Below are 11,961 nucleotides of genomic sequence, written 5' to 3'. Positions count from 1 at the left end.
ATAGCCACCGTCGATCTATATATGGGCAACATCGAGCGGATCTGTGCTCGCAGTATACAGCGGCGGCTTCATTGGGCGTAACACCACCACTTGTTTGTGTTGATTGTCGACGTAAAGGCATACCGTGACTGCTTTGATGCCAGCAACATCGTGCGTAGAAGTAGTGCATCTATATACGGGGCAACGACGAGGCGATCTATGCCCATAGCGCACAACGGTGATTGCTGGCTTGAAAGGTTGCTACAATGTTCTTGAGATGATTTTTGGGGAGGTGGTTTTCTGGCTGTCTTCTTGTCATCTGCTTTGTTGGAGTGTTGGGGTGGTGGTGAAAGTTTGTGTTTTGTGTTGATTGCTGGTGTGAATGGTTGTTGCAATGGTTTCGACATGATTTTTGGGGTGATTTTTTGGTGTTTTTCTTTGGATTTGCTTTGTTGGAGTGTTGGGATGATTGTTGGTGCAAGTGGTGATGCAAGTCATGATAATGTGGCGGTGCAGTGGTAGTGGGAAGAATAGTATTTGCAACCAATTATTTGATTAATTTGCGATTAATAAATAAATATGTTACTTAAAAAATGTGATCGAAAAATAACTTATATGACCAATTAAATTGATAGTTTGTGATTGTGAAATAAATTGTGACTTATAAAATTTATTATTCGTGATTGATAAATGAATTGACTTATAATTTTTTTTAATTTTATGATCAGCGAATAAATTGTGATCTATAAATTTTTTGATTTGTGATCGAAAAATAATTTATAATTTATAAAAAAAATTATAATAATTTGTAACCAATTAATTCGTTAATTTGTGACTAAATTATATAGAATTGCGACCTTAATAAACTTAATTAATATAATATATTTTTAATTAGTTAATTCATAAATAAAATATAATAATATCCAAATTTTGAAATTTTAAACTTTCCTTCTTAATCTTGAAATGACTCACAATTAAACTCATAGATATGAAATTTTCTCTTAAATAATTTGTACGTGTACTTGAATAGCTCTATACTCAAACTTTTGCCTTTAGACCAAATCATTTAGCCCATACCTTTTTGGATTATTGCTTACGAGGTCCATGTGGCCCTGTAATACCAGGGGCACCTACACCTAGCAGCGTTCCACCTTTTTACAAGTTCGAGTTCCTAATTATCAATCATGGCTCCAAGCTACAACTTCAATAATTAAATATGGAATTAATATGTTATTAAGTTTTAATAAGTTGTTAGTCATTAAAAATTTAGATGAAATATATATATATTTGGTGATTTCTATTATGTAAAATCTGTCTCGCAATTTAATAGTTCAGAGCACTGTAATGTGAATCGAAAATCATTAGGAAAAAAATTTCTACGTATCTATAAAATTCAAGTTTATGCATCTATAAAATTGTATCATTTTGAATTTCTAATTGGTTTCTAAAATTCAAGTTCAGTACAAACCATGAGATTAAAAATTAAAAAAAAAAAAATAAAGCGTGGGGGGCCTCGAGACATGGTGCCCAATAAATTGATGATTCTCTATACATATCTCTATAAACCTAACTGTTGAAGTGCATAACAATTGGTGCAAACCTCAACAATCTATCCAAAGCATTCAGTGCAAATTTTCTTGCAAACAAGAAACAAACATTAGTTTCATTACCATTGTACTCGCATGAATTTTCACTCCTTAACTTCTCCAAGAACTCAGGAGTAACATCTGTCCTTATAAACTGGGAAGGATGGGGCCCACCCTTGGACCAGTCAACCCAAGTCAAAGTTCTATTTGAATTCCTCCCTTCAAATTTCACGTTCACAAACGTTGGCAAATAATGCTCATCAGCATAACATGAGCCATTGCAATATTTTTGGAACACTGGAAAATAAGTATTGTCAGCTATAACTTCAATTGCAAGATCTCTGTCCATTGCAAACCATTGAGAGCCCTTTCTCCATTGCTCGAGCTTGATCAATGGCTGCATTAGGATGCTGTACCTTCCTTGACCGACGGGGCCAGGTAAATCGTACAACTCCACAAAATTTTGGGTCGAGTTCATTAGGTAAGAGTATATTGTGGAAAAATTATAAAGGGGAATGCATGATTCAGAGAGGAGAACAAAATAATGGTTTGAGAAATCAAGAAGAGCATTGGCCAGTAGTCTGCGTTCTGCTTCGACCATGTTTGCGTGACCCCAGCTGACTTTCTGCAATTTTCGAAAGTATTTCTATGAGATAAATAAAAGACATCAATACGTATAGAAATTTCATTAATCCGGCATCACATCAACATTATTATTCACAACTTGTTCGGAACAGTGCATTAGAAAAGGGAGACGTGACAAAAATTTCGAAAACTATACAGAGTCCATCGTATTTAAAGGATAGTACATAATTCTCTAGCTAGTAACCATCTGGGAAATCGAGGATACCAATGTAATCTATCTCTGGACCAAATTTTTTTACTGAAAAGGATATGGGAGATAAGACAATGCCGGGTGAAGAAATATCTTTGAAATGAGACGATTAACTTTTGCCCCCAAACGATGCATCATTTACGATGCCACACTAAACACAATACATAACCTTGGCTTATCTGTTTTGATAATTTAGTTAACAATTGAATAAACTGGTTGAGAAATTGGGATAATAATATGCATTCAACAATGTAAATGAACTTTTTATATAAGCCAATCATGGAGAGTTTCATTGACTACTAAATAATCATGGTATTTCATGTTTTTAAACGACCATCTTTCATCCTTTTAGGTTTATTTTCTATTTTGGGTAGAGATCACCCCTGAATTTGATTTGGGCAAATCTTACCATAGCTAGTGCCCCTTCTATAATACATTGAGTTTTTGAATTATACGGTTTAATGTGATATCAGAACATAAATAAGAATGAATAAAAGATTCGAGTTAAAATCTTTCCTCTACCTATTTTTGAAAAATTATGCACATTGCACCATATTTTAATAGACAAAATGGACAAATCTAACCATTACCATTTCTTTTTGAATGTTATACATGCTAGTTTTCAGATATTTTCCTCATCGTTGATTGTTCTCTGATTTGGACATTGAGTGCTTGACTGCAATTATTAATATAGAATTTTCGAAACTGAACAACATATTTTTCAAGCACCTAATTAAAAATCTTACTAATTTTCTTCCCCATCTCCCCATTTTGAAGAGAATATGAAGATACCAGAAATAAAGGGATTATATTTATAGGTACAAATGTTCTGAATAAATTGCGTTAATCTTAAGTTTGGTACGGTTCACCTTAACGATAAATTCTCCTATTATTTTCTGTAAAATACATTTATCTAAACTTATCGAATTAATATTTAATTCAAAGAGCTATAATTATATTAGAATTACCAGAAGGAATATTTACTGTAAATGTAAAGTAAAAACGATAGTATGATATGTTGATTATTGTTTTCATATTAAAATTACGGACAAGAGCAGCAGCGTGTTTAAGCAGCAATTTATATAATAATGAATAATGCAATAAGAATGAGTTGAACTGACTGACCTTACTAGGAATTCTCCTGCCATAAAAAACTGAACCTTGAGGGTCTGATTCATTGAAAGCTGGATCAGAATGCACATAAATTGAGTATAGCCCTTCATTTCCTTTGAAGAATAACTCCCACAGAGGGGCTAACAAAACCGGCCCTCTAATCAAGAACATAAATGCAATCTTGGGACGTCGTTTGAATGGAAATTCTTGAATTCTTGGAGCCATTGAGGCTCTCCACAGCAATTCTTGATCATTCAAGTTATGCATAATAACATTAGGTGGCTCTAGATTATAATTACTTGTATTTGAAGTTGGAGGCGTTGATAGTGATGATGATGATGATTGTGAAGTGAAAATAGAGAATTGGCGATTGGTAACTAGCAGATTGAAAGAGAAACTTTTGTAATGGAAACAAAGAATTATCCCAAGAGTTAACCCGAAAATGAAAAAGAAAAAGCAAGAAAGGTGTTTAACCAGTGACAATGGGGCAATAACATTCATGGACTTCCCACTTCCACCTGAAGAAATTGGATTCTGGTTCTTCATTTTGATAAAATTCTCTGGTTACTTTGTGATATGAGCCTCTGAAATTACAATGAAGAAGCAATGGAAATTCCAAGAGAATAAGTGATTTTGAAGAAACATTTGGGAACTAACATTGGAACATTGATAAAGAGAAGTGAACAACTGTCGGTTAAAGTCTGAGATCACAAAGTTTGCGTTTTATATAAACTTGAAACAAACAAACAAACTATCCGGCCAATTCTATGATGTTTGTTGGCTGTCTAGATTTAACTTGTCGAAGATCAAATTTATATACAAACAAAAAACATTTTTAAAAGTTGACCAATGAAGATTGGAGAAAGTATTCAGTATATGAAACGACATAAATTTGAAAAACTTAAAGAAAGTTAGCCGTCGAACAATGTAAGTTTCTGTGGTTTAAACGGACGTGAACCAAACAGGCATACAAGGAAAGAATAGGTAACGTCTTACTTTGAATTGGCCTCCATATATTATTATTTATGCCTATTAATTACCCACATTAAGTATGATTTTGTAATTAATGCTATGCATATCAGTTAAGTTGTAAATTAAGATTGTGATCGACCTTCTGAATTTAGGTGTATTTTAATGGATTTTCATGAAATTTATTAAAATTTAAGTGTCCTAATGAAATTCTTTCAAGTTTAAATATTAGAGGGATTTTAAAATAAATGAATGGATTTCCTGCTTAAAAATACATATAATAAAATCTTTTGAAATTTTAACATATTTGATGAGATTTTATGAAATTTGTGGAAATCTATTCAAATCCAAGAAATTCATTAAGATTTATAATCTTTTAAAATCCATCAAAATCTTAGTTAAGATCACCTCCCGAGTTCTGAATTCTAAAATGGTTTGTTTATGGCTTATTGGGTATGTTAAGATTTGTATACATGTTTTTGTAAATGTTTTCCATTATCCATAAATGTTTTTTTATCATAACAAAATCATTTATTTTGTGGCATACTTAGTGTCTTAGAGTTCACGTTCATATTTAATTTTTTCCAAACTGAAACGTTGGTCAAGCTTTTTCACACTAAAAACGAATATTGAATTATGACCATAATTGATGTATTTACTCTCTGATTGGTTATAGATAATGGTAAAATATTAAGTCAGATTTTGTTAAAAATCATATTTTCAGTAGATTTTGATAAAAATTAATTAAATATGTAATTGAAAAATTAACAAACATTGTGTATCCGATGAAATATCTGATTAAAATTAATTATAAATTTAACTTAAATTTTTATTAACTTTTTAGTTAAAGCAGGGCCAAATTCGATTGCATAAGTTAATAACGTGATTTATAATCCAATTTACCCAGCAATAAAATAACGTGTTCATGAGGAAATGACAGACCGCTAGAGGGTCACAATCAACGGTTCAATTCTGGTATAGATAACGCACCCCAACAAAATAATTGCTTATCAGGACCCAGTAAACTATTTGATTGCATATTGGACTTGAACATTGCAAGTAGTAGGTTTTGTGGACCACTTAGCTTATTATGATTTATGAGTTTTAAAGTGTTAATTATGATCTTTATTTAATTTTGTGGTAAATTTTTGTTAAGTTGGGTTGACAACTTGATGTGTTTAATCAAATTTGTGACCTTAAAAAAGTCGAAAGATTTACAAATGGTCACTAGATGTGTTGCAATGGCTTTAAACATGATCAGTTTTCAGAGTATGATGAGCAATGTGAACAGGCTAAGTGAACAAATTTCTGGCTATATAGATGCAAACAGGCGATTACTAGCGATTTTAACTTCATGCTTGCGAGTTGAACTAGTCCTACATTTTATTTATGTGGACTAATGAAGAAGGGGCTTGACACACAATAGGGAAGTAAGGAGGTCAAACTCTTTTAAATAAGCAACATGAATTCTAACAATGCAATATGGTCGAACTCTCATATTGATCCATTTGAATCGTACGAAATTCCAGATAAATCTTTAGCATATAGGCAAGAGGAGAGTAAGTTGCAAATTGTGCCTCTCGAGGATACGTATTTGTATTGTTATAAAGTTATGAATATAGTAGTTAATGATCAAGTTATCATTCCTTCTTGTTGTGACAAATCTCATATAGATATCCTTAAGAAAATGAATTTATCCATTTCTCAGGGTCTCAATGGGTGTTGAAATACATACAAACTCTTGAATGGAAATATAAAAAGAGATACAACTCCAGTTTGTTTGAAATCATTATCCAATTCCATTTTGATAAGAAAAAACATATAACTGAAAGTGAAATGATCACATTTGAGATTAATATGATCGACGAACTAATGTTTCATTGTTATCGATCATAAAATTCGAAATAAGTAATTATAAAGATACGAATAAAGCATGAAAGTGGCATTTGACAAGTGAACCCGATTCTGCAAACAACTTCATTAAGATCAATCCTGACAAAAAAGGTTGAACCCCAATCTTAAGGGCCTCCACCGCCCCGCCCCTTGAGCTTTGTAAGGGAGATAAATCGCGGGATGTGCCTCAGCAGACCAGGGAACAAGAGCTGCATATACACTGCGTTTACAAGGAGTCCAATTCCATGTCTCAGAAATTGAACCCTCATACTGCGACTGCCAGCAAGGCGTGAAATAACCTCACTCATATCCTTTGCACAATTGGTGACACGACCCGTCCTGAATCATCCTAATAATCTCGACACGTGTCGTGTGCCGATAGTAAATACCAGTTAAGTGTCAGACCCACCATTAAGGCAACTTTGACTTGTTTTGACTGTTAAAAATTTTGGCAGAATTCCCCCTGAATTATGGACTAAAACCACCTAAAATATATAATCCAATATCCCAAACAGATACATATAGTTTAAAATAGGGTACACTGACCCACAGAATATCAACTATTTAAAATACAACACTAGCAATTCGACATTTGCAATAATTTATAAACCACAATACTCAAAATGCATAATATATACAAAACATAGCAGGCCCAAAACATAAAATTAATTTCTGACCAAAAGAAGTGTCTATCCTAAAATATAAACTATTAAACTGATAAGATGAGTCATGCAATGCTTGATAATCTATGGCTCAACTCCATAGATCAACTGGCCAGTAGAACTCAACTCAGTTACTATCTGATAAGAGAAATTGTGATAAAAATGTGAGCCTGTAACTCAGTAAGTGGATATTCCGTAAGTAAATATATATTTTCTAGTTATGCCAACTTTCAGAAAACTAGTATATAATAAAAATGTTCTTTTATTGTACTATAAGCCAAAATATTTATTCTTTAAATTGAAATGACTAAATTCTATAATCTGAAAACTGATGAACTGCAATTTACTGAAAATCACACCAAAAAGACACCCGAAATAACCTTACCCATATATCAGTTAGTACCGATATACATGACAAAGCTATTCGATTCTGTAATTCTGAAATTCTGTAATTACGCGCGCAAAGCTAAGATTCTGCAATTCTGATCATACACTATGAAAACACATTCACAATAGTGCAGAGTTGGTAAAATCACCATAAGTAGTCATACACTGTGGAGACACATTCACACCAGTACAGACTGGGGTGAAATTACCTGGGTACTTTCTGGTGGTTTTTAGAAATAACTTTAAATATTCTGAAACATATAATATCGATAAAACATGCTAATGAAATGATTTAACTGAACTAGATCAAACTTTAAAAATAATTGTTTATAAATCAACTTATTCGGAAAATCATGCTATCAAATCTACTGTATGAAATAATAAATTTTCTGATTTAATATAAATTGAATAAATACTTATTGTTGAAAAATTAATTTCCATCCACTCACTCACATGAATTTTCACTCCTTAACTTCTCCAAGAACTCTGGAGTAACATCTGTCCTTAAAAACTGGGAAGGATGGGGCCCACCCTTGGACCAGTCAACCCAAGTCAAAGTTCTATTTGAATTCCTCCCTTCAAATTTCACGTTCACAAACGTTGGCAAATAATGCTCATCAGCATAACATGAGCCATTGCAATATTTTTGGAACACTGGAAAATAAGTATTGTCAGCTATAACTTCAATTGCAAGATCTCTGTCCATTGCAAACCATTGAGAGCCCTTTCTCCATTGCTCGAGCTTGATCAATGGCTGCATTAGGATGCTGTACCTTCCTTGACCGACGGGGCCAGGTAAATCGTACAACTCCACAAAATTTTGGGTCGAGTTCATTAGGTAAGAGTATATTGTGGAAAAATTATAAAGGGGAATGCATGATTCAGAGAGGAGAACAAAATAATGGTTTGAGAAATCAAGAAGAGCATTGGCCAGTAGTCTGCGTTCTGCTTCGACCATGTTTGCGTGACCCCAACTGACTTTCTGCAATTTTCGAAAGTATTTCTATGAGATAAATAAAAGACATCAATACGTATAGAAATTTCAATAATCCGGCATCACATCAACTTTATTATTCACAACTTGTTCGGAACAGTGCATTAGAAAAGAAAGACACGACAAAAATTTCGAAAACTATACAGAGTCCATCTTATTAAAAGGATAGTACGTAATTCTCTAGCTAGTAACCATTTGGGAAATCGAGGATACCAATGTAATCTATCTCTGGACCAAAATTTTTTACTGAAAAGGATATGGGAGATAAGACAATGCCGGGTGAAGAAATATCTTCGAAATGAGACGATTAACTTTTGCCCCCAAACGATGCATCATTTACGATGCCACACTAAACACAATACATAACCTTGGCTTATCTGTTTTGATAATTTAGTTAAGAATTGAATAAACTGGTTGAGAAATTGGGATAATATGTTGCATTCAACAATGTAAATGAACTTTTTATATAAGCCAATCATGAAGAGCTTCATTGACTACTAAATAATCATGGTATTTCATGTTTTTAAACGACCATCTTTCATCCTTTTAGGTTTATTTTCTATTTTGGGTCGAGATCACCCCGGAATTTGATTTGGACAAATCTTACCATAGTTAGTGACCCTTCTATAATACATTAAGTTTTTGAATTATACGGTTTAATGTGATATCAGAACATAAATAAGAATGAATAAAAGATTCGAGTTAAAATCTTTCCTCTACGTATTTTTGAAAAATTATGCACATTGCACCATATTTTAATAGACAAAATGGACAAATCTAACCATTACCATTTCTTTTTGAATGTTATACATGCTAGTTTTCAGATATTTTCCTCACGTTGATTGTTCTCTGATTTGGACATTGAGTGCTTGACTGCAATTATCAATATAGAATTTTCGAAACTGGACAACATATTTTTCAAGCACCTAATTAAAAATCTTACTAATTTTCTTCCCCATCTCCCCATTTTGAAGAGAATATGAAGATACCAAAAATAAAGGGATTATATTTACAGGTACAAATGTTCTGAATAAATTGCGTTAATCTGAAGTTTGGTACGGTTCACCTTAACGATAAATTCTCCAATTATTTTCTGTAAAATACATTTATCTAACCTTATCGAATTAATATTTAATTCAAAGAGCTATAATTATATTAGAATTACCAGAAGGAATATTTACTGTAAATGTAAAGTAAAAACGATAGTATGATATGTTGATTATTATATAGGAGCAGAAACTAATCTTCTCTTCAACTCTTGAAAACTCTTTTCACATTCTTCAATCCACACAAACCTGGTGTTCTTTCGAGTCAAACTAGTCAGAGGAAGAGCAATTTTGAAAAAATCCTCTACGAACTGACGATAATATCCTGCTAACCCAAGAAAACTCCGTACTTTTGTAACATTAATAAGGAGTTCCCATTTTATTACGGCTTCAATTTTTTGAGGATCTATATAAATACCTTCTGATGAGATAACATGACCCAGAAATACAACTTTGTCTAGCCAAAATTCACATTTGATAAACTTAGCATACAATTGTTTATCTCGCAAAGTCTGTAAAATAATCCTCAAATGCTCAGCATGCTCATCACGACTGCGAGAATAAACCAATATATCATCAATAAAACACAATCATAAATTTGTCTAAATATGGGTAAGCACCCTATTCATCAAATCCATAAATGCTGCTGAGACATTAATCAACCCAAACGGCATCACTAGAAACCCATAATGGTCATACCGTGACCTAAAAGTAGTTTTCTGCACATCAACATCCCTAATTTTGAGTTGATGGTACCCTGAGCATAGATCAACCTTAGAAAATACTGTGGCACCTCGAAGTTGGTCAAACAAATCATCAATACGAGGCAAAGGATACTTATTGCGAATAGTCACTTTATTCAACTATTTATAGTCAATACACAATCGCATTATGCCATCTTTGTTCTTTACAAATAAGACCGGTGCTCCCCATGGAGATACGCTGGGTCTAATAAAACCTTTATCAACTAAATCTTGCAACTAAACTTTCAATTCCTTTAACTCTGCTGGAGTCATTCTATAAGGTGTTTGCGAAATAGGAGTAGTCCCTGGGAACAAGTCAATGGTAAACTCAATTTCTATATCTGGAGGTAACCCTGGAAGATCTTCAGGGAAATCTCTTACCACACGTATATCATCAAGTTTCAACTTAGTGATTTGGGTGTCAATCACATGAGCCAAATACGCAGAACGGCCTTCTCTAAGCAATCTCCCAGTATCAAGTGCAGAAATAAGACATGAAGGTAATATTCTCCGTTCACCACTAAAAATAATTTTAGGCTCTTCTGACCTTCTGAACACCACCTCTTTGCGAAAGCAATCAACTGAAGCATGATTTGCAGCTAAGAAATCCATGCACAATATCACATCAAAATCATGAATATCAAGTGGAATCAAATTAGCTTTCAACTCATGATCATTCACTCTAATCATGCAATCCTTGAACGCGGGTAAAATCACCGTAAGTAGTCATACACTGTGGAAATATATTCACATTAGTGCAGACTGGAGTAAAATCACCTGGGTACTTTTTGGTGGTTTTTAGAAATAATTTTAAATATTCTGATACATGTAATATCGATAAAACATGCTAATGAAATGATTTAACTGAACTAGATCAAACTTTAAAAACAACTATTTATAAATCAACTTTATTCGAAAAATCATGCTATCAAATCTACTGTATTAAATAATAAATTTTCTGATTTAATATAAATTGAATAAATACTTATTGTTGAAAAATTAATTTTCATCCACTCACTCAATACGAATTACAGACTAGGCTGGTCGGTAATCTTTTTCAATTTCTTCATCACCACCTCGCGTCCTCTTCTTCCATTTTCTTCCTTTCTTCCTTCTTTCTCTTTTTCTTCTCTTTTTTCCTTAGTGTTTCTCCCTCTTTCGGTCTCTCCAGCTCTCTGCTCCATTTTTTAGTGTGTGCATTTTTTAGAGAAAATGGGTCAATTCTAGTGATTTAATGGTCCACTTGCCAAAAATTGCAAAATAAGTCCTTCAACCCCCTTTTCATAACACATTTAATCCTCAACTTCCAAAAATATATAAATAAATTCCCAACTTTAAATTGTATCTAATTTAACCTTCATACATTGCCAATTGCAAAATAAACCCAAATAAAATATTTAATTTTATTTTAGTCTTTAATTGACTTTGACCTTGATTAGTCAACATTTGAATTTTTTACTATAAAAATTGAGTCATAACAATTGGACTATGCCCTGGGAGGCCATTAAGATCAATCCTTCTTCTCTTACTTGACAACACAAGAAGCAGAAAAACAATGTACAATCTCGGCATTCTTATTTCTATAATGATCTCAAGAATTTGGTACAATGTCCTAATTTAAGGAGCTCTCTGACTGCCATGAGATCTGGATTTGAAGCTGCCAGATGTGGAAACACCTAATCCACCTCCTCTATGATCTCTTCTCGGTGGCCTATTCCTTGAGACTCTTGCTCATTGATGACTACCACCAACTC

The 11,961-nt window shown here is 33.0% G+C and overlaps 2 protein-coding genes across 2 annotated transcripts; both read right to left on the bottom strand.

Moving 5' to 3' along the window:
• Positions 1 to 1,431: 1,431 nt before the first annotated feature.
• On the bottom strand, positions 1,432 to 4,251 carry LOC111396305. Its single transcript, XM_023022702.1, has 2 exons — positions 3,526 to 4,251; positions 1,432 to 2,190 (listed from the first exon to the last, which is right to left on the bottom strand). Exons 1-2 carry the CDS (start codon positions 4,057 to 4,059, stop codon positions 1,546 to 1,548), a joined length of 1,179 nt encoding a protein of 392 aa, XP_022878470.1. The 5' UTR covers positions 4,060 to 4,251; the 3' UTR covers positions 1,432 to 1,545.
• Positions 4,252 to 7,121: 2,870 nt separating this feature from the next.
• On the bottom strand, positions 7,122 to 8,382 carry LOC111395338. Its single transcript, XM_023021319.1, has 2 exons — positions 7,878 to 8,382; positions 7,122 to 7,207 (listed from the first exon to the last, which is right to left on the bottom strand). The coding sequence occupies exons 1-2, from the start codon at positions 8,380 to 8,382 to the stop codon at positions 7,122 to 7,124; spliced, it is 591 nt and encodes a 196-aa protein (XP_022877087.1).
• Between the last annotated feature and the right edge of the window lie 3,579 nt (positions 8,383 to 11,961).

The sequence above is a fragment of the Olea europaea genome, chromosome 6, assembly GCF_002742605.1.
Source record: "Olea europaea var. sylvestris chromosome 6, O_europaea_v1, whole genome shotgun sequence".
NCBI lineage: Eukaryota > Viridiplantae > Streptophyta > Magnoliopsida > Lamiales > Oleaceae > Olea > Olea europaea.
Note: the sequence above shows the minus strand (reverse complement) of the source record. Positions and strands in the feature narration are given on the sequence as shown.